This window comes from Lepidothrix coronata, unplaced genomic scaffold, assembly GCF_001604755.1.
Source record: "Lepidothrix coronata isolate B3197 unplaced genomic scaffold, Lepidothrix_coronata-1.0 Scaffold126, whole genome shotgun sequence".
In the NCBI taxonomy this organism is placed as follows: Eukaryota; Metazoa; Chordata; class Aves; order Passeriformes; family Pipridae; genus Lepidothrix; species Lepidothrix coronata.
In genome coordinates, this window is record NW_016690306.1 from 1,484,200 (window position 1) to 1,505,282 (window position 21,083).

General features: G+C 41.1%; 1 protein-coding gene across 1 annotated transcript in view; it reads right to left on the minus strand.

The window, feature by feature from the left end:
* Nucleotides 1-2,355: 2,355 nt before the first annotated feature.
* Nucleotides 2,356-21,083, minus strand: part of SNTB1 (syntrophin beta 1) — a 111,742-nt gene continuing 93,014 nt past the window's right edge. Inside the window, exons 4-7 of the mRNA XM_017826410.1 lie at nt 15,730-15,869; nt 9,099-9,295; nt 7,173-7,363; nt 2,356-5,819 (exon numbers count right to left, since the gene is read on the minus strand). Of these exons, the coding sequence (XP_017681899.1) occupies nt 5,727-5,819; nt 7,173-7,363; nt 9,099-9,295; nt 15,730-15,869 (621 nt within the window). The 3' untranslated portion in view covers nt 2,356-5,726. The remainder of the gene's footprint in view (nt 5,820-7,172; nt 7,364-9,098; nt 9,296-15,729; nt 15,870-21,083) is intronic.

Consider the following 21,083-nt stretch of genomic DNA (forward strand, 5'->3'; position numbering starts at 1 on the left):
TCTGCTGTGACAGGGGGCTCTAGTGAGTACCGTGTGCATCTTATCCCAGGACAAACATTACTTATGAGACGGATTTCATTTGCAGAATGCCACACATCCACAGCATCCTGGTTTTACTGATTTGGTGAAATAGAAATGCAATGAAGAGAGATACTTAAATAATGATTTGATAAGTGCATGCATGAAATTGCTCCAGTGTAATGATTACTGTGTATGGCTCACATTTCTTCGCATTCAACAGAGAAAACAAGAAATTATTCAAGACATTAATCTTCCTTAACATCTTTTAGTGAATAAAGGAAGTCTCTACTTCCAAACAGAGAAAAGCTGTAAGTTATAGTCTTATCTCTTCAGTCTGAATGCTGACACTTTTGTCTGAATACTAAAGCAAGTCACTGAAAGTTGTATTTTCTACTTAATTTTGAGAGGTTTATATATGTGTAATTACAAAAACTTTGTAGTTAATAAATTATGCCTAAGTTGATAAGCAAAAGTACAGGAACTCTACATTTCATAAAATCCTCGAGGCTAGCTGCCATAAGCAAAGCAAACACCTTTCAGAAAAGTAATTAATACTCCTGAACTGGTTTTATTCTAGTTCAATAGAGCCCAAAAGTTATTGTTTTAATTAATTCTGCAGACTCAAAGGCTGGTCTGAAATAATAAGCAGGAAAGCAGTTAGGGAAACATAAGCATTTTGATGTATTGTTTATTTGCATGGTTCCCAGTCCTGAACTAATACACTTGCTCCCATGTCTCATTTGCTCTTTATCTTGGTGGTTTTTTAGGGTACGTGGCAGCTGGTTTATTACTGTGGCTTAGTAAAACTGTGCCCCATTTGAGCTGTGATAACTGTCCTTGTCCAAACACTTAACCTATAAAAAACATGCAAAATAATTTGACCTGGTCTACTGTAACAGCACTACAGCAAATTATAACTACAACATACTCTATTGTAGTTCAAAACCCTCACACCAAGAGTTCCCACCAGCTGATGTGTTTCAACTTACGTGATGCAGAACAGAACATCACCTCTTCCCTCTGAACTTCAGATTATTTTCTTGTTTTGGGCTGCTGAAGCCAAAATCCAGTTTGCCCTATGCATCCTCTGGGTGCTTGCTTTCATGTTTTTCCAAATCAGGATGTAAGTCATATTCACCAGTACACATTTACGGTTTACCCATAATCCATCCATACTACAGAATAAGCACATAACATAACATACCATAATAACATTATGTATTATAAGCATATAATCCATCCATTTTATGTGCTTATATTACCCACAGGATTGGGGTAAGACAACACTTGGTGTGGTTGCAATTCCTTGGTGATAGAACTGCTTGCAGTATTACAGCATTTGCATGATGGCTATCACTGGGCTACCACAGAACTTAGCTTGGGTACAAATGCTTGTCAAATTCACAAACTTCCTTTTCCAAATTCACAGTTCTCCCTTGGGAATTGTCTTCTAAATTTTTTTTCTAATGCCTCCCATTATTTACTTATGCACAGAAGTTCTGATGAAGGAAGAAAAGCTAATCCTGTGTGGGAAAAAGGTCATGACCTTTGTTAAAATGTTTTCCCCGTCATGCTTTTAAATTAAATTTTTGCCCTGGTTAATCTAGGGGTCCATTTATATCAAGCAGGCTCAGTTTCTCAAAATTTTGCTAGCATATTATTAATATCTACTCTTTAAAATCAGTCATGACTGAATTCAAAAGTGTCCATTTTAGATATAATTCTCAATTACTTTATAGTAATAATATACACAGTGTGTACATATTATTATGTAATATTATATATATATCACTCACTGTATTAATGGTCTCTCTATATAGTAAATAGCCCCAGTAAACATCAAATTATAAACCTGCCAGTTTGACTTCTATGAAAAGTAAGATAAATTTGGAAATCAGTGATAGTCTAATGATCTGGAGCACATCATTTGTTTAGGCTCTGATTTTGCTTCCGCTGAAGAAAAAGAAACTCCCGATTAACTTTTAAACATAGGTAAGAGGACACTGAGAACTCTTCCAGATGGAATCAGATCAACCTCTCCTTCCAATCAGCTGTGCTTCCGAATGCAAAGAGCTGGATGGAGTGTGCTCCCATGTCCTGTGGGAAGAAGGAATACTAATCTTCTGCAGAAAGAAAACACTTGTTTCATTATTTGCAAAAGACCAATTCTGATGATGTTCACGGTAGTGATTTACTTGGTAGCACATGAAGAGTTGTGTTCTGATTTATAAAGTACCTTAAGTGAGATGCTAGTTCCATTTGAAGAGCAGGACTGTTAGGAAACACCAGTATGCTTCCCTGAACGCAATCAGATCAGCTTTATTTTCCTTTTTCTTTTTAACAAACACTTTATATCACATTTTTCCAATGACATTTATGTTCCAATACGTATCCAGATCTTTCTAACGGTGAAGCTGCTATACAAACTTTCTGATCCGACTGTTCAATTTACAGTCAGTATTTTGTGAAAAGAGTGAGACTCTGGAATATTCCTTTTTTGGATTTCCATGAGGCTGGTCTGTTATACCTCAGGTCAAACTGAAAAAACCAGCCTTAAATTTCCAGTTAGGTTTTCTATTTGGGCCACTAAATTAAGAGTTTAAGTTAAAGGGAAGGAAACCATCTTTTTTTCTATAACTGTTCATAAGAGAAACACGGCACATGTTGACCTCAGTCCTTGAATGCAGAAGCTTGAGCAGAAATTTCTTTTTTTTTTTATGACTTCTGTAACTGCCTAGTGCAGTATAAGCAACAGAGAAAGCATTGTAACTTCAGCAGAGGAGTCTGAATGACCTGCTCTGGAACATCCCTGTGAGCTTTCAGGTTTTTTTAATTTTAAATTTTTAAAAGTCATTCCATCAATGCAATGAACAGTTCTCTCAAGTAACGGAACTCTTAACAAAAGAACTGAAGTTTAAATGTCTTTTTCCCCAGCCCAAAACCAAAGAACAGCCTTCCAAATAGTTTGTCTGGGTACAAAGTAAGCTCACCTCACAAAAATCCAATAAATGACTTTATTAAATATATTCTTTTCCTCTAAAATATAAATATTCACTATACTCTTATAAATGTGGAGTAGGTCCATATTTAATTTGTCTATCCCATCCAAATATGAATCAGTTCAAAATCTGAAAATGAAGAAATAGCATCTGTAATTATCATTTATTTTTTCTATAAATATATATATGAATCTTCTTTGCAAACTGCTTAGTTATTCACTTAGACTTCATATAGTACTGAGCACCTTAGATTACATTTTGTGTCATTTAATTGTTGGTACTAATATAGGAATTTGTAATATTTACAATGCACATACGTGTTAAGGATAACATTCCAGTGATTTTTAAGTGTTAAAGGAGTAAGGAAATAGTGCAGTATAGTTTACAGATGTATTTTACCTACCCCACAGAATGCAAGTTTTCACTTTAACCTCTGGAACTTTTATAGGAGCCCATGTCCAGATTTTTAAGTCATACTTTGGAACAGTGATCAAAATGTTCTGAATTTTTAAAACCTTCACTGTTTTAAAACCTACAGAACTGTTGTAACAGTTAATTTGATCATGTGACACGAGTTCCTACCCAAGGACCCGTCCCCCCGCGTACCGACTGCTCTCAGCTTCTGAGATGCTCTTCTAGGAGCCTCCAAGCCAAAGGAGACCCACGTAACTGCCCACAGAAAGTTGTGTGGATGGCAGTGGTCACTAAGTGAGAAATGTCCATCTGGAAATTATTGGTAAGTTACGTAACATGTTACTTCCTACCTTGAGAATTTACATGAGGAATTAATTTTTAAGTGCAAGTACCGTGACAGTAAAAACAATGTTCACAGCGAGGTGAATCCCCTCCCAGGTGTGCTTGTGAGTGGTGAGAGGTGCTGGCAGAGGGGCTGCTCCTCCAAAGGGGCACTTAGCTGTTCTTCAATGACTGTTTTCTGTATTTGAGAATTCAGCCTATCATCCTAAATTTTTAGTTAGTTTTTATGTTTAAGATACCTATGGAAACCACAGTGAACTAATTCTTATGCTGTGAATAAACAGCATGACTTACACTTAACTCTCAAACTTAGCTTAAAAACAACATGGAGCCAAACTGTGTTTTTAATTTTCCTCTTTGCCAGCCAAGTGATGCTAAGTTGAAATTAATGTGCTTTCTCAAGAATAAAAGAAATTTTGTAATATGACAACCGAATGCCCACAAACTTTGGATTTATTACTTCCTGTACACGTCTTTCAAAGTGTGAATTTAGGGCAAAACTCTAAAAGCAGACAAAACTCCACCCTGGTGTGAAGCAGTTCTGTTTATAAAGGAAGAGCAATGTAAGTGCCATCACTCTTCTGCTTCTTCCTATTTCTATTACTTCCAGGTTCAAGCTGTGTGTGCATCGTTTCTGATGATGAAGGTCAGTGTTCCTGCCTGCTTTCTGCTGCCCAAGGTAATTGAACAAGGCTCAAACTCAGTGAATTGCATACTTTGACTAGAAGCAGTAAGTTGTGGTGCAAAACAGGAACTAGTAAGTCAGGGACATGGAGGTGAACATCTTATGTTTCACCAGCAAGAAATCTGGACTTGCCAAGTCATGCCCATAGGAGCAGTTCCATGTTAAGGAGTACAGCTCATGTTCCCACCCTGGTGTGTTTTTCCTCACTGCTGTGGAGCTGCTTGAATAACTTTTCTGAAAACTCTCATAAAATCAAGTCCTTTTCCTTCACCACATTTGTTCTTCTATGAAGACCACACCACCACACCACTATGAAAACACCACACATCTTGTCTGAGGAGAGGGGGTGACACAGTAGGGGTAGGACAGGAAGCTTAGCATGGCCTTCTTTTGGAAAACTGCCATGGAAATACGCTGGCAGAAGCTTCCATCACACTTCGACATGGATTCAGGTACCTTCTACCTGAGCTGGGGATCACAGATAACTGAAACTCATTAAGATATTCTGGGAAGTCACTATAAAAATGCATTCCTAATGTTCATTAATACAGGACAGTCCTACCTGTGCTCACTGACAGCCGGCTCTCAATACATCCTAGAGTTGGTCTTACTTTGGCTCCATCCCTAGGAATGTACATGTAGCATGTCTTTATTGTTTAATTTGAAACTGCCCTGGGCAGGGGCCCTCCAGGTGTTCCCTGACCACAGCTGTATTGCTTCAGAGAGTCCAACCAAAGGCGTGTATTTGAATGCTCTGCTGGCATTCATGCAACAGGTTCTGACAGAGCTCCAAAATAAAAATTTTCTGTAAGTGGTACACAGGTTACAACTAAAAGAATCTTTTACTTTTGGGTGCTGGGACAATCTTGTTTGGAGAACTTCTCAGCCAATCTTGAGTTTGCATTACAGCCAACATGCTCTTGTCTGCTTAGCCCTTTACTTATTCTATATAAACAAGTACATTGAAGTAGGCACAATTTATGATTCGGAAACATTTACACCTATGGTACTACACGCTTTTACGGTCTCACATGGGATTTTAAAACCTCATTATTTACAATGAAATCCCCTGTCTTCCTTGTCATGCCATCTCTTTAGCTGATCAAAATGAAACCTGGGCCTTGGAAGACTGCAGAAATGACCTAGGCCCAGTGCTGAACGCCAGGCTGGTGTCTGCTGCTAGCTGGGACGGGTTCCTGCTGTTGACTGTACTTCAGATGAGCATGGTTGCTCCGTCTCTCTTTGAAGAAACAGATGGATCCCACTTACGCCACCAAGCCCAGTCTTGTGATCTTTGCTGACAGGAAGGAATGAATGATGAAAACAATTGGTTTTGGACAGGAATGGAGGTCCAGTTGCTGAAAGTACAGAAAACAAAAAATCAAGTTGAGAATTACTAGATTAGATTACAGCTCAAAGAAGGAATAATTTATGAACTACTTGAACTGCTGTCTGATATTTTGAACAGGCTTCTATTAATAACAGCCCTTCTCTACAACATATTGCTTTTCTTTTGCATACAGCTGCAAATATTTAGGTTATTCAAAGTAAGTAATAAGCATCTTGAGAGCAGATGAGATCCTGGTGCCTCTGGCCTTGCATCCACCTGGGTGAGCAGCAGAAAACTGAGTCAGATGCTACAAGCAGTTTTCCAAGAGGCTCAACCCCTCCTGTCTTTTCAGGCTCTGTTCCTGACCAGGGATGGTGGTGGGACTGCACTGTCTGATACCCAGTGCATCTGCTGTTGTTCACAGCTGAAGCACCTTCAGCTGGTGCTGCAGAGTTGCTCCTCTGTTCTCACAGCCAGCAGTGACACTGTACTGAGTCTTTTTTATTACACAGTTGTGATTCAGATCTCACCACACTCTTGCTAAGCATGACAGGCTTGTCAGTGTAGGCAGCAGGTTCAACAATAGGGTCACATCAAAAGAACACAAATTTGCCTTTCCACCGGTATCAATTTTACTGAGAGCTTGTAACAAACTCCCTTCTGAAAGCCTGGCAATAAGCAGTTTGCAAAGTGTTAACGAAAATTATGCGAAGAATTAAGCACCCAATGTGATCAGGAACTGCTGAAAAAATTTGTGAGGGAAGACCATGTTTACATTCATAATTTATGATATTTAAACTGCTCATTGGAATATGTGCCTTGTATTTAGGCACTGTGACAGCTTAGAGGCCTAAGCAGACAGTTTGCACTATATCTGTAGCCTTAATTGTTTTTTTCAGCAACTACATGTTCAAAAATGTTTTAACACAGCTTGTTGTCGTAACATGAAGTCCCTAAGGGCCCATTGGAATTAATAAGATCTCATTCTTACGTTCTTTCACCCTTGATCATTTAAAAAGTGAAGTGGATACATACAAAAATTCTAATATCTGGCTATTTAGAGGTACAATTTGTTCTTGAATGTAACAAATCTTTCATCCCTCTTTGCATGGTTTTATGATTTTAACTGTCTTTTTAGTTCATCTCCTTCTGTAACCAGATTGTCATGCTGTACTAGAAAGCACAGCATCTAAATACTGGTACTGGAACCTGGCACTGGCCAACTGTTGTGAATAGAACAGAACAGAATAAAGTATTTCAGTTACAAGGGACCTACAATGATCATCTAGTCCAACTTTCATTAGTGCTTCTCCACACCCAGAGCCTTTAGGATCACAAAAGAGATGGTAACATGCATCCCTTTTCTAAAAGTAGTACTTACAATTTCTCCATCTTTTCCTCCAAAGTCTAAATAAAGCATCCTTATCCCATCATCTGAAGACATTTTCAGTTTTTCGTAGGGATACTGTGCAATTTTCTTGGAGAAGGCACCATCTTGTGGTTCAGTTGTAAGAGAGAATCCATGTTCATAATGGATGGTCAGGCGGCACTCCTGGCTTTTGTATGTGCAAGCTGCAGAAGAAATCAAAATTTAGTCCGTAACGTTCCTAAAAGCACCAAATTCCATTTGGCTGCAGATACCTGCATTTGGCATTTGATCTCAATGCTATCTTGTGGAAAACTAACCTTTCCTGAAACTGGGCTAATCATGCTCTAACTGTCAACCTCTATCAACCTGCAGGTTTGGAAAAACAACTGAAATCCTGTAGTGCAAGGTCCAAGCAAAGTTATGGTGTAAACACAACAGACTAAAACTGTGCTCAGCAGTAGCAGGACTGATGTCATCCTTTCAGTTACTAACTTCATTCTTCATGTTGCAGCAAACATCTACCTGCTGACAAAAAACCAGTACACTGAAATTTAAGAAGGCTTAGACTGGTGTTTCCTCCCTCCAAACCTTGACAAAGTCACAGCTACTCTTCTTTTTGTGCCTGACAGACACAGCCAAAATCAATAAATGCGGCGCACAATGCATGAGAAAATTAGAAGCTGTAAAGGGTTTCCCTAAAGTATTTTGGCAAAGATGAAGGCACTCCTGAGTCCTCATTAGTGTCGTGGTAATTGAAAAAGGGTCCAGATAATTGCATATAATAGCTACTGCAGCAGAAAGGCTGCATCTTCCTCTCAACTCAGAAACAGAGGCCATGATCCAAATAAGAAAATGAAGAGTTTTGGTGTTCACATCCCAAATTCTCTATTCCATCACTTTCCTGTGACCAGTTCTGTCAAGGAAGGTCACTGGCACTGAGATAAAAGCATTGTTATAAAAGAAGGGGCTGATGCTCTCCTTCTGCTTTCCGAAAGACTGGCATCCATCACTGTGCTGAGGAGATGGATGTGTCCCCCTGAGCACTCTGGTTGGTTTCTCTGTCAGGGGCCCTCCCAAAGCAGCCTGAACTCCCTGTGCCTACCGGCCTGAATCCCTGTGCTCAGCAGCACGTGGTTGTACCGGATGCTTCAAGAAACCAGAACTCCCCCCTGTTGTGGGTGGATTTGTGCTTTGGCTCCTGCTCTCACATTTTTAGGATACGAGTGGAGATAATGTTCAGCATTAACGGCCCTGCCAGCTGTAGAGTGAACAGGGAAAGGACTGCAAATCCTGAGGGCATTTAGGAGAAAGGCACAGCCCCAAAGCCACAGAGCCACTCCAGGCCAGCAGATATCCGACCAGACAGGGCATCACTCCAGATCATCTGCAGCTGATTACTTTTATTCCAGTCGATTTTGCATGTACAGAAGTGCTGAGAAATGACACCCTGATGTTCAGGGAGGGAAACGACTACCCATCAAAATGTGGCTATTGAGCTGGTTTGTTTTTTTTTACTCAAGTGTGCAGAGCTTGGGTGAATAAATGACCAATTCACACTTGTGAATGTGCCAGTCCTCCTCTGCCTCCTCCCTCTGCAGGAGAAACTCCTGCCAGACTTGCAGAAGTCTCCCGAATCTCAGAAAAATGCTCTTTTTCGTGGTTTCTAGACAAACCTCTGACCATCATTCCTCCATGACATGAAAGCCTACATGGCTGACTACAGACTTTTGTCTAAAACAACATGCTGAAAACAAAACCAGAAGTCAGTACCATAGTGACTGGCCACAGGTAGCACACCAGCTGGGACTCGCTCAGAAACCAAGGGGACAGTATTTTAAACATGCACATTTTTAAATGAATCACATCAAGCAGAAGGAGCTCCAGCTGCCACGAGTGTCACGAGAAGGGTGTGGGGACGGCGCTGCAGGTGTTACTCACATGTGGTGATTTCTGTGATGAGCTCTGCAGAATTGTGGCAGCCCTGCACCACACTCCTCGTCCACAGTGAGAGGTCTCGACTAGTCTCCGTCCTGAACAGATGGGTTTCAATCCCTTGCCTTGTGCCAGTACGGGTCGCAAAAGACAAATCCATCCCTGACTGTGGTGAGCCTTTTCCTGGGCCAGAATGAACCAACCTACAATTGGATTTAATACACATCAGGGAATTCTAACAATGACAGTGAGCACAGAAGCACCTGGACATGCAGGTGATGACATGGATGTCCCAAAATTTCCTAATGAATTGTACAAAACACCCCTTTGGATGAGGAACTGAGAGAAATCACTGACTGGTCTGTGATGATGGAGTTTGGTCCACAGATACAAGTGCTCACTCAGATGAGGCAGCTGAATCCATCTTTCACTGTGAAGAACATTTGCCCTAAACCTTAAACATCTGCAGACAAACTCAATGATAAATACTGTTGGATAAAATATGTGTATATATATGCATATGTAAAATATGCAGATGCCAAGTACTGTCTCATACTTACTTTTCCCACAAGAAACCTGTAAAATGCAAAATGTTGCAGCTACTTGTAATCTGAAATTCTCTCACATTTGTCTGCAATTAACATTTTTTTGCCCGGCTGATCTCCTGTGACCAGGAAAGGTTTGTTCATCTGGGCAAACACAAATCACACAGAATAACTTTGAGTAAGAAAATCAATACTTCATAGTTATTAATTTTTCTTTAAGACTGCCCTTTTGCGTTGGGTTTTTTTTCCCTGCAGAAGCGTGGACAGTCAATATAGAATTCACTCAGAAACACAACACTGATTCTTCTGAAAAGAATAATCCAGAGGAACTCATCACTCTTTGAGATTCAGAGACTAACCCTCTGAGGCAATCACAAAATGAAATTCTTCTGAAAAGCTTTTTTCTGTCTTATGTCTCCTGTTTTCCTTTCTATAGGCAAACAATATACTTCATATGACACTATAAAGTATGTAACATGGTAGTAGAACACTTGTGCTGAAGGATAAAACATTAGATTATACTAATCATTTACTGAATGCTAATTTACCCTCCAATTACTGTTTTGCATCTACAAGAATAGTCGCCTGTTAGCTGACAGTGTAGAAGTATGCCATCAAACAGGGATGTTTTAGTAGGAAAAGAAAAAGCAGAAAGGAAAGAACAAACAAAGCACAACTTTAGCTTTTCAGTTGCTGAAACACTAATCACAGGATAACTGAAATTTTCCCCAGTTCCCTGATGGTCTGTGCTGGCATTTGGGATCCACATGGTGCCAAACAGATGTGCCCCTTTTTCATACCCTGCTGGAAGGTTTGCAAGATTTGTTCATGCTCAGGTTCATGGATTTTATGGTCCCAGGAGATCCTGGGAAGTGAAATGCAGAGCATCCTGGTCAGAGCTGCCCTGCCCTCTGTCTGGGCAGGCTGGCAAGGCTGTTTTCCCTCTAGAAGGGCTGAGTTAATGTCCCACTCAGCTTTGATACTCAGGGCCTCCTAAGTGCACTCTGGGCAGATTTTGCAGTCGGGGAGTGAGTTGCAAGCAAACAACCCAAAAACTTGAATTCCCTTTCATTTGGTGTGAGAGGGTGCAAGCTCTGAGCAGAAGCTGCATCTTGATAATTAAGGGAGGAGCCAAGGAACTGAAATCTTTAGTGACATCTGCTTGCTGCCTGTCCCCAGCCAGTCAGCCAGCCATAGGCATGGCCACCACTTTCATGCTGCCTTCTTCTACCAGGCTGTGGGAAAGCAGCCTAGAAAATCACATAAAGTTTGTCAACAGAAATAAAACTATTCCAGCTTTTCCCTGGGTCATTCCTTCTCTTGTATGCAGTACTCATCAGCTGTGCTAAAAGTTGTTTAGTCATACTTACAACACTGAATGCAAGACAAACAGATGATACCAATGTTTTGTTTCCTCTAAAAACACACACCACCTCCATATCTTCATGCTTTATCCATACCACTGGCATTGTAGGTTTTTCAGCATATGGATAGAATGAAGATATACTTCACAAATTAAAGTATGTAGACATCCAACATGAACATTTATTCTTGCCTGCCTTCTCTTACTATCCCCTCATTATTAAAAATCGAGTCTCACTATTTAAAAACCCTTTTCTATCGTACAACTACAGATAGTGCTTTGTAAAATCATGCACTTAAGCATGAACTAGACAAACATGCAGGGGAACATTTGATAGTATTTATGTACCAGGTGTCAGTACTAATGTATTTGGGCACAGATCAAAGGATTCCCAAGCTTTAATAAAGTTACATTCGTGTGAGATGTTTCATTTACAGAGAAGATACTTTATCCTAAAGACCATAAAACTACCTTAAAAGGCAAAAATATCCTTAGAAACCTCACAGGCTTCCCCTCGCCCCCACCTCCATCACCGAGCACTGAGCGCTGATCGCTCCTCCCGGCACAGCGAGAGCCGCGAGAGGGCAGGAGAAGGCTGGTCACGACCGAGCCTCCGCACAGAGCACAGGGAACTGGAGCGGCTGTGAATACCACTCCTGGCGCGCTCCAGGGAGCCAGGGAGACACTTCTGATCTTCTCTCGTTTCTACTTCTAATATTCTCTCATTTCTCCCTTGTCTCTCTACGTTCCGGGGGCCTTTTCAACATTATTTGTTGCAAATGTGTGATAGCAAGATGGATAGGATCCAACATGAAGTGCTGGTGTAGGGTGAGATGCACTGGGACCTGCTTCTCATCCTAATGCTATGGAAAGAGCTTCAACAATGTAATGCAACAGCCAAATCTAGAGGCCTCTTCAGAAAGGACAGTGAAACCAGCACTGACATTCAAAGGAAGCCTTCAGCTGCTCACTCACTCAAGATTTATCTCAGAAGAGACCATGCTACACGTGCAGCTACTCATGCAGCTCTGCTGGTTAGAACACCACTATCACTGATCTTTCTTATGTCACTCTGACTTAGCATTTGAAACCTGCTCTGGAATGGCTGTACTCTTTGGAAACCTATGCACATGCTCTCAATTCATCTGCGTGGAGGGAGCCACAACCACCCTCACTGCCTCTGGAAGTTAAGCAGAGAACTTGCAGGGCACCTCATACACCTTCTCAGGGTTCTCAGGAAACCCAATGCTCTCTGCCTGTCCCTTTGCCCGCTTTCCCAGATAACTAATCAGTGCCCAAACCCCTTCCCCAAGTTTTTATGTCATTAGCTATTAAACTGCTTTAATAATTTCTGATTACAGACCTCAGCTGTACACAAAAGCTACTTACCTGATCTTTAATCACAGCCCAACATGGACTGCACTTTTTCCCCTTTCATTTCATATCTGGCTATGATAGATAACAGAATTTGATTGCAAACATTTAAGATGTAATTACTTAAGCCCCATTCCCATGCTAGAGGGAGGCACTGTTATTCAGGCATAAGGAAACATTGAAACAGAGATTATGACAAAAAGGTCCTTGGAGTCAGGGCTGTGTGCCAGCTTCTGTGCCTCCTGGTGCAGAGATTTAAAGGAACAACTTAAATCTGATCTCAGTTTTATTTGAGCTATTACTTATATTCCACACAAAGCTGGAAAAGACTGACTGGAAAATATTTTTAGGTCTTAATAGCATCCAGAGGTTGAAGGCAAACTTATCAACAAACAAAAAGGGCATGCTGAAATTCTGCTGTTAAAGGACTGTAAGAAGATTGTAATCCTTCTACCACTTTCCAATTTTCTCTGCTCATTATGTCTTGGGTAGATTAAGCATGACTCTGTACAGTATCTGGCACTGAAGTTTTCTAGTTTCAGCAGCTTTTCAAATATGCATTAGCTAAGCAAAAATGTTTTTCCAAGGACTCATAAAAATCTGAAAGATGGAAGCAGCCAAGATTACAACATGGACTCTGCAAACTTTCCAGGTGAAAAGTTCTAAATTGCACTGATCAATGCACAGAGGGGATTAAAAAACTTGTCACGAGGAGGGTAATCACTGACTGAGAATGAACACAGCAGTCAATACCAACAGCAAACCCCCTCTATTTTTTTGGTATAACTGTACTCAGTGTGACAGGTCATAAAAGCAGGACCCTGCAGGGTTTTAATCAGAATCATCCAAAACAATAGGGGTAATAATTTAGGGAATCTGTCCATTTATGTAATCTGCTCATCTTGAGGATTCATGTATTTATATGTATTTATCACATCGTGACTCCATTCTGAATGCCAGTTTCTGTATAGTTGCTGCCTTTTTACCTGAATATTAAATTCACAGTGATATTAGTAAGAAATCATAGAAATGGGGCTGGAGAGGTTCTCAGGAGGTCACCCAGCAAATCCCCCTTCACAGAGCAGGGCTAACTGTACTGACACACTGCTGTGTCACCCATCCTTCAAAGTCCCCAGTGATGAGAATTGTGCACCTTTCCTAGGGAATCTAATCCAGTACCTCACCTGCACACCAAGTTTTTCCCCAGGACCTACTCTAAACCTCTCCTGCTACAAGTGCAGTCAACTACTTCCTGTTGTATCCAGGAGGGATGTAGAGAAGATGCTCCCCTGTCCTACTTGTGTCTCATCTTCATACCTGAAAGCTACTGACATGTTTCCCATGGACTTCTCTAGATTAAACAACTAAGGTTTCTTAAGAATTCCCCTACTGAAAGTGTTTCTATATATTTGCATTGATTTCTTCTAGACCTGCCACAGTTAACTGGCACTTTTTGGAAGTGCAATTCCTCACATGAAGGTGGTGTATCACCTCAGGCTTTACTCATTCATGGTCTCTAGTTAGGTATGATTATTACATCTGCCCAACATGCAACATTTCTTCTATAACCCAAGATGATTGTCTTTATTATCCCCTCTCAAAAACATAATACCTTAGATTTAAGCAGTTTTGCCACACTGTCCAGGTGCTTCCTGGCAGAGCAACTACTTTGTCACTCATACTCCACCCCACAAAGGTGCAGCGGATTATTCCCCAGCACTGAACGTTACACTTGCCCTTTCTGAACTGCATCCTGGTTTTCTTACAGACCATTTGCCCAGTCTGTAAAGACCCTTCATCAGCCTGACACATGTGCTGTGCAACTTCTCATTCCCCTCCATCCTGAAATCCAATGTTTCTCCGCTCAGGCAGGTATCCCATCATACAGGGAGATGACTATCCCCAGCCAAGGCAATCCGTTCTGTTATCAAATGTGACCTCTTGAGGAAAAATAATCTACTAACGGGCCCTCCAAGATGAGGACTTAGATTGTTGGATGCAGTAATCTGGAGGTCACTGATGATGAGGGCTGGCAATACTCACCAAAGAGTTGTCTTTACACGACAGCATGTGGGCAGGAAGGGACAGGATGCACTACAGAATCTCCAGTCACTTTAAGGAGGACTTGAGTCCATATACAAATGAAACCCCAAAACAGTGGGGAGGAAATGCATCATCTTCTGCTGGGGTACTCTTGCTTCTCAAATTGTAAGGCTTAGTGATACACATGGACACAGCCTCTAGCTCCAACACTACCCAGTTTTCACTGACACTTGTCACCTGGAATTCTCAACATTCATCACGACACCACGCAGCAGGCTGCAAGCTGCAAAGCTTGTGTCTCTTGCCTCATGTTACAGTAACAAAGGGTGAGTCAGAAGCTGGATTCTCGGGAAGTCGGAAAACTCCATCATGGGTGGGTAGACTGGGACAAACAACCATCAGTGTAATTCACTGAGTTCCATTTCATTTTTTAATATAATGACTAAGCAGCAAAGCCTCAGTTCATTTGAGGAGACAACTAAGAGACAGAGAACAAAAATTAACTAATGAGAGTGCAGTGAGAGACCCACTGCTTTTGGCCAAGTGCAATCAGCCCTTCTGAATTAGAACTCATTGAAAATGGTATAATGGAGGCTTGTAGCAAGGCCAAAACAATGGAACAAGAGCTCTTTCTCAAGCCCTTTGACAATACTTGCAGAGAAACATGATTAAGATTCACATCAAGAAGCACAGACAGTTTCCACTGCATAACGATGACCATGGGAAAGCTCTCTCTGAATTAGTGTTGACGGATACCTCCAAAATAATGCAAATGATTATTTCCAACCTCTCTTCAAGAATGTGTCTTCAAAGCTTACCATTTTAAGCTAAAAAAAGCCAGGAATTCATTTGTTAGAACAAGGAAGAGAAGCTGTGCTGTAAGTGTCTCCAAAAGCCCCATGCTGGTGGTGCAGAACTGCCACACCAGCACATTCAACTTAGGGCCAATTTCACTTTGTTTCAGTCTGGAGGAGCAACTAGAAATCAAAGTGCTTCTGCTAAGCCCTAAGGTCTGCACACTGAGATAGAAATCTCAGGAGACCAAGCTCTTGGCTTTTTCAGCACTCCCACCTCTGTATCCAGGCCAAGTGGCCACATCCATAATCCTGGTGTGCTCCAGGCCATCAGCCTTGGCCAGAACTTGAAATGGAGGAGGAGAGTTAAGCTCAGCACATTGGCCCATTGAAGAACCTGCTTCTAAACCACAACATTTCAAGTGTGAAATACAGCTGTGCACCAGCTCTACCTGTTCCTGGCTGACTCAGCTGTTCCCACTGCTCTTGAAGTGGTCATAATAAAAAGGCACAGGTACCTGGTGGCTAGCAGGGGGTAGGTGTGCAGAGGGCTGAACCAAGCTTCCTTCATCCGGGGCATGCTCTCATATATTAAGAGGTCTTTCTCTGTCAAAACCACTAACACTGGCTTCCAGCGCTTCTCGTTGTCTCCTGGCACCTGAAAAAGAGAAAAGTCTCTATGAAGCAACAAGAAAAAAAGCTACCATCATGCAAAGCCTGACCAAAGGACATGTTGAGTCCTGGGTGAGAAAATGAACAAAAGGGAGTTTGACTTCCTTGGCTTTTTGACATCTCCTACATGGATTTATAACCAGATGCAGCAGAAATGGAGTAAAGTGCAATGTCATCTTCTGGTCCCATTAGCACTGCCATTTCCAGCCTTCCCTTACCATGGGTTACTTGATAAATGTGGAAGAACACTGAGGTGGAGCTGGCTGTTACTTAGCTGTGGTATGCATGAAAGGATGTTTAATGTATATTTATGATGTGCACCATTCATGTGTAGCTGGCACATTAATCTAATGCTGGACGTTGCTGCTGCTGTTTGTATTTTTGTAAGTGAAAAAAAGCTGCAACGTCATCACTATTAAAGAGTGACAGGTAATAAAACCTAGTGCTTTGGGAGCAGATCTTTTTTCCTCAGCAGTTCACGTTTGTGTTGCTTCTCCTTTCATACCATTCTTCCAGTTTTACAAGTGCCTATTTGTAAGAGATCCAACCTAAACATGGGGATGACATCAAGTATTGACTCAGTGATGGATCTGCTCCGCATTTCAAACCCATATGTCGAAGATTTCCAAAGACTGAGACATCAGAGCCCTTTACCCGGTGCAGAATCCAGATGTGGAATTATATTTTGCAGGTTAGAGGTGTGATAGTCCACGTGGATACACAATTACTGATATGAGGACCAAGTATGGATTCTGGTTTCTAATTATTCTACTCTGGCAGCATAGAAGTGTCTTAAAATAGACGAGAATATGAAAGGACCTTAGTTTCAAGTAAGAATGAAGCTCTTTCACAGACAATCATTTTCCATTTGGTAAACATAAAGAAAAAGAAGCCCGAGCCCACAGTAATACAGCCATGCTTTCAAACTCAAACGTCTTGGCTAGGTACTTAAAGGGAATGAAACAAATTCTGAGATTCACCAGAGAATCTGGTTGTCTACATGACTCCTCCATTAGACCTTCCCTGAGATACAGAAGCAGCTGTCTGTGTGGGTTTATGGTTGATGCCAGCCTACTTGCCATGGGCATGTGTCACTGGGAACATTGTTGGGTGGAGAAACATATAAAAGGGATAAAAATTTGGGCAGACTGGGAGTGGCACAGCCAGGAATGGTAGTTCAGATCCTTAAGTACGATGTGTTTTATGTGACGGATTCAGATTGAGAACCACATTTGAAACACGTATTTTATACAAAGACAAGGTCCCACAAATTTCTAAACTTTTAAGGGCTTTCAAGACTGATATAAGATAACTTCATACCATAACACCAATGCCTAAAGCAGATCTCAAACTAAGATTTTTATCTTGCATAATTTTCAAGATGTATTTTTCCCTCTGAATGATGCTTTTCCAATAATCATATTCCTGTTTACAGCATTACTTGCCCATTGGCTGGTCACAAATCAAAGTCATCAACATAATTGAAATTGAAATCTCTTCAGTTTCTTCAGAACCCTCAACACTTATTTACAATTTTCTTGTGGTGACAGTTTCTTAAAACACAACCTTTCATTTTCAAATAGGGATGAAAAGAGAAGCCAAATAATTTACAAACCTATTAAGACACTCCAGAAAGAATGCAAAATTCAGAGTTCTCAGAGCCCATGTACTATGGAAATATTCACATGAGCAAAAAGCATCCTCGGTTTCCTAATGCCACAGCTATTAACTACAGTTAACACTCTAGTTCCTAGCGTGGGAATATAGAAATGACTCTTACAGTTAACACTAAATAAATGTTATGGTTAATGTTAACATTTAAATTTGGAGCACCTGCCTATGCTCTTTAAATAGAAAGTAGTACATACTTTTGAAAATTTCCAGAAAATAAAAAGGAAGATAAAGATGAAATCTCTCACAGGATAAATCAGCAGGATGTTCGGACCCACTCTCTGGAGAAGTAAGCAGGCAGTCTACTGGGGTCTTACTTCTTATTTTTTAATTCTCTGACCACAAGCAATCCAAAGACTATGGGAAGCTGCTCACAGCTTTTCTGCAGAACCACTCTGCCTGTGTAGTATTTTCAATCACAAGCTTTGCTATCAAGTGGCTGGTTAGTCAACTGTGACTGCAGAAACTTTGGCAAACACTGTTCCCTGTAAAGCAACCACAAGAAAGAGCCCAAAACTCATTTTGCCAGCTGGTCCCACAACTGTTTGCTGGACAGCTGTAAACATTAGGAGACAGAATTTTCAGTGTGTACCCTGAGGTTACCACCTGCACAGTGAATCCCACAGCTTTGCTCCAGTTCTTCCCCATACCAGGGTGACTGTGCAGAAAATGTGGCTTGGTCACAAGGTATTGAAGATTTTTTCTCAAGAATAAGTGACCTTATATTACCTCTCCTTCTAAGGTGTATTCCATGTTTGTAGGATGTGTACTGGAAAGGGGAGAGGAGGAGAATTATGTCTGCCTGTGCCCTGCTATGAAGCCCTCCCCAGCGAGAAGGGCCACGCAATACACACACTTAAACACACTTTTTAAACCTTGCTGGGACCATAGCTGCCTCACTGATGAGGAATGCTGGTGTAAGCAATACTGCTGCTATTTTAGACCTGAAGAAGGATTTGTGTGCCTGAAAGCCTGTCTGTTTTTTTTCCAACTGTAACAGCTGATCTAATAAAAGATACTGCCTTTCCTTAAAAAACCTTGAATTGCATTATTGTTCCCTTATTTCGTTGGGGTTTGGATCAGGCTGTAACAGCTGATGTTGTGCTGTTCAACAGGCAGTTGGCACTTCTGGGAGGTGTCAAAAAGAACACGCTGTCCTGTAAATGGTAATAGCAGATTTTACAAAGGAAGAAGAGAGGCTGCAAATATATCATTAGCCTACAGGGCACATTCAGCACAAATCAGCATGGGAAATTAATCCAGATCAAGCAAGTGTCATACCAAGCATGAGTATAATAGCAAATTACAAAACAAAAGCAAAACAACATACTGCTTATGGGCAGCTAAGTGAAGGATTTGCTCAAGTGTTAAAATCTGACATATCAGAAAGATAATATGAAATACTTCTGTAAAAATAAATTTAAGTATCATCTGAGATACCTTTTAGAGGCACTCTTTTAGATAATGATTAGGGGCAGTTTCTTTGCCAGAATTTTGCAGAATTCTGGAACTTACACTACAGTTTCTTTGCTCCAGTTCCCACTTGCACATATAAAATTCAAAGTGCATTGATCTTTGTTGTAGACAAATAAAATCACCATCCACTCTAAAAAACTTTTCAAACTCAACCCTTTTTCAAAGTCAAAATCATTAGGTCAAATCTAGATGAACTATGGAAAAGAAAAATCAGTACTCCATAAAAAAATTAATCAGCAAACATTTTGCTGGTGTTCTGGGCACTGTTCAAGTACCTCTAAGCAACAAGTACCAGTGTTCCCTCTCCCTGTGTCACTGAGGTCACTGCTTATATTCCCAGAAGAAATTCCACTTCAAGTCAATGAAGCTATAAATGCTTATACCAGAAGCAAACTTGATTTCTTTCTTTCCTAGACACACTGTGCCTCTAGATCAAAGTCTTCAAGCACCAACCTGAAAAGGGAGAACATATTGTAAGAAAAAAAACCCAAGTGCAGTGAAGAATCCTTTTTGCTACTCCAAACCTCTTTGCTCCTCATTATTCACCCCATTAAGTTGAAATCCCACTTTTTCCCATATGCACCTCTCTGGTTTACCTTTCCAAATTCAGAAAATATTCCATGCATGGCAGGGATAAAATCTAAATTTTTGGTGTGTAACAATATGATGGCTGGGCCTGGAATGACTCCAGAGGAGACCTGTGCCCATGACTTGCTTAGCCATAGGTTTCCTCTGCAAAGTCAGCCTAAACGTGTGTGTTTCCGTATGGACACTGCAGTCTCTGCTGGGGTGTCAAGTGCTCCTGTAACACAGCAGGAACAGATGTAAATGTGGAGGTGGACAAAAAGTGTGCAAGAACAGCTGCTGTATTTCAAGCAGCTACATGAAGACTTGGCCATCAGCCTTTGGCTGACACAGAAGCAAACGTGCTCTGATGCAGAAAGCAGGCGGCTCACGCAGGGTTAGGACACACCAGGCCCCACCGAGCAGCTCTGGATGCCTTTGCAGAGGTGGGGCAGCACTGCTCCAGGCTTTGCTTTAGGGCCAGATCTGCGGTGTGAAGGACTGACTGCACATGATGACACAAGCTCAGTGCCACCTGTAGGACTGCTCCTGCTTGTTTTCTGGTAACTGCTCACGTGCTTAAGGCCACTGCTCACAATGTACCCTTATAAAGAATAACTCCTCTGATACATAGCAAACAGTATTTCAGAGAAGCCAGCTTGTTTTGCCTGCAGCGATGGGGACCCCCGTCCCCTTCAATGGGGATCACATTTAACAGTTTTCACATATAATTTGTTGCCATAAAGACAATGGGCATCTCAGTGGAGATAAATCCTTTTACAAACTGTTTGGCCCTCTGCTCTTTCATGTGCCAGGTCTCCTTTTCAAAAGGGTTTTCTCTGAATTTCAGTTATTCATCTACTTCAGGCTGCCAGGCACGGATGAAAGGATCTATGAGGCTCACAGATAATTAAATTAGAGGCCTTGGTCTGCTCTGAAAAGCTGTTTTATATTTTCATTACCTCAAAAGGGATATTTCAATTACATTCCTTGTTTAGTAAACAAATTATAAACTGCAGCAAGTGTCCAGAATGTGCCTTTTCAGAGACACTGTGAAGGTAGCAAGTTTATGTGTATAGTGAGTGGTTTGTTTAAATCCCTTTTCCATCACCTCCTCCCAAATTCCAGACCTACACTATCCCCTTACACAGAGCATAGGAAGAACAACCAAGAAAGAATTTTCTTGCTACTTTCCCTCCTCCTTTATTTAAAATCTCTCCGTGCTGACAAGCCAGCTTTGACACAGGCTGGGATATGTTCTGCTATGTATTTCTTGCCTTTTCATTGTCTTTTGATGAAGGGTTACATCCATGTTCAGAATAAATTTGATTAATTTACAAAAAGCTACTTGGCAGTTCCTGAAAATAACAGCTGGGACTGAAAAGGATTTTTGCAAGATGAACAGCAGGGATGCAGAAATACATCCTGCAAACCCCAGCATATGCCACAACACTGATATTTCTGTGAGCTCATTTGATGGGAGGCAATT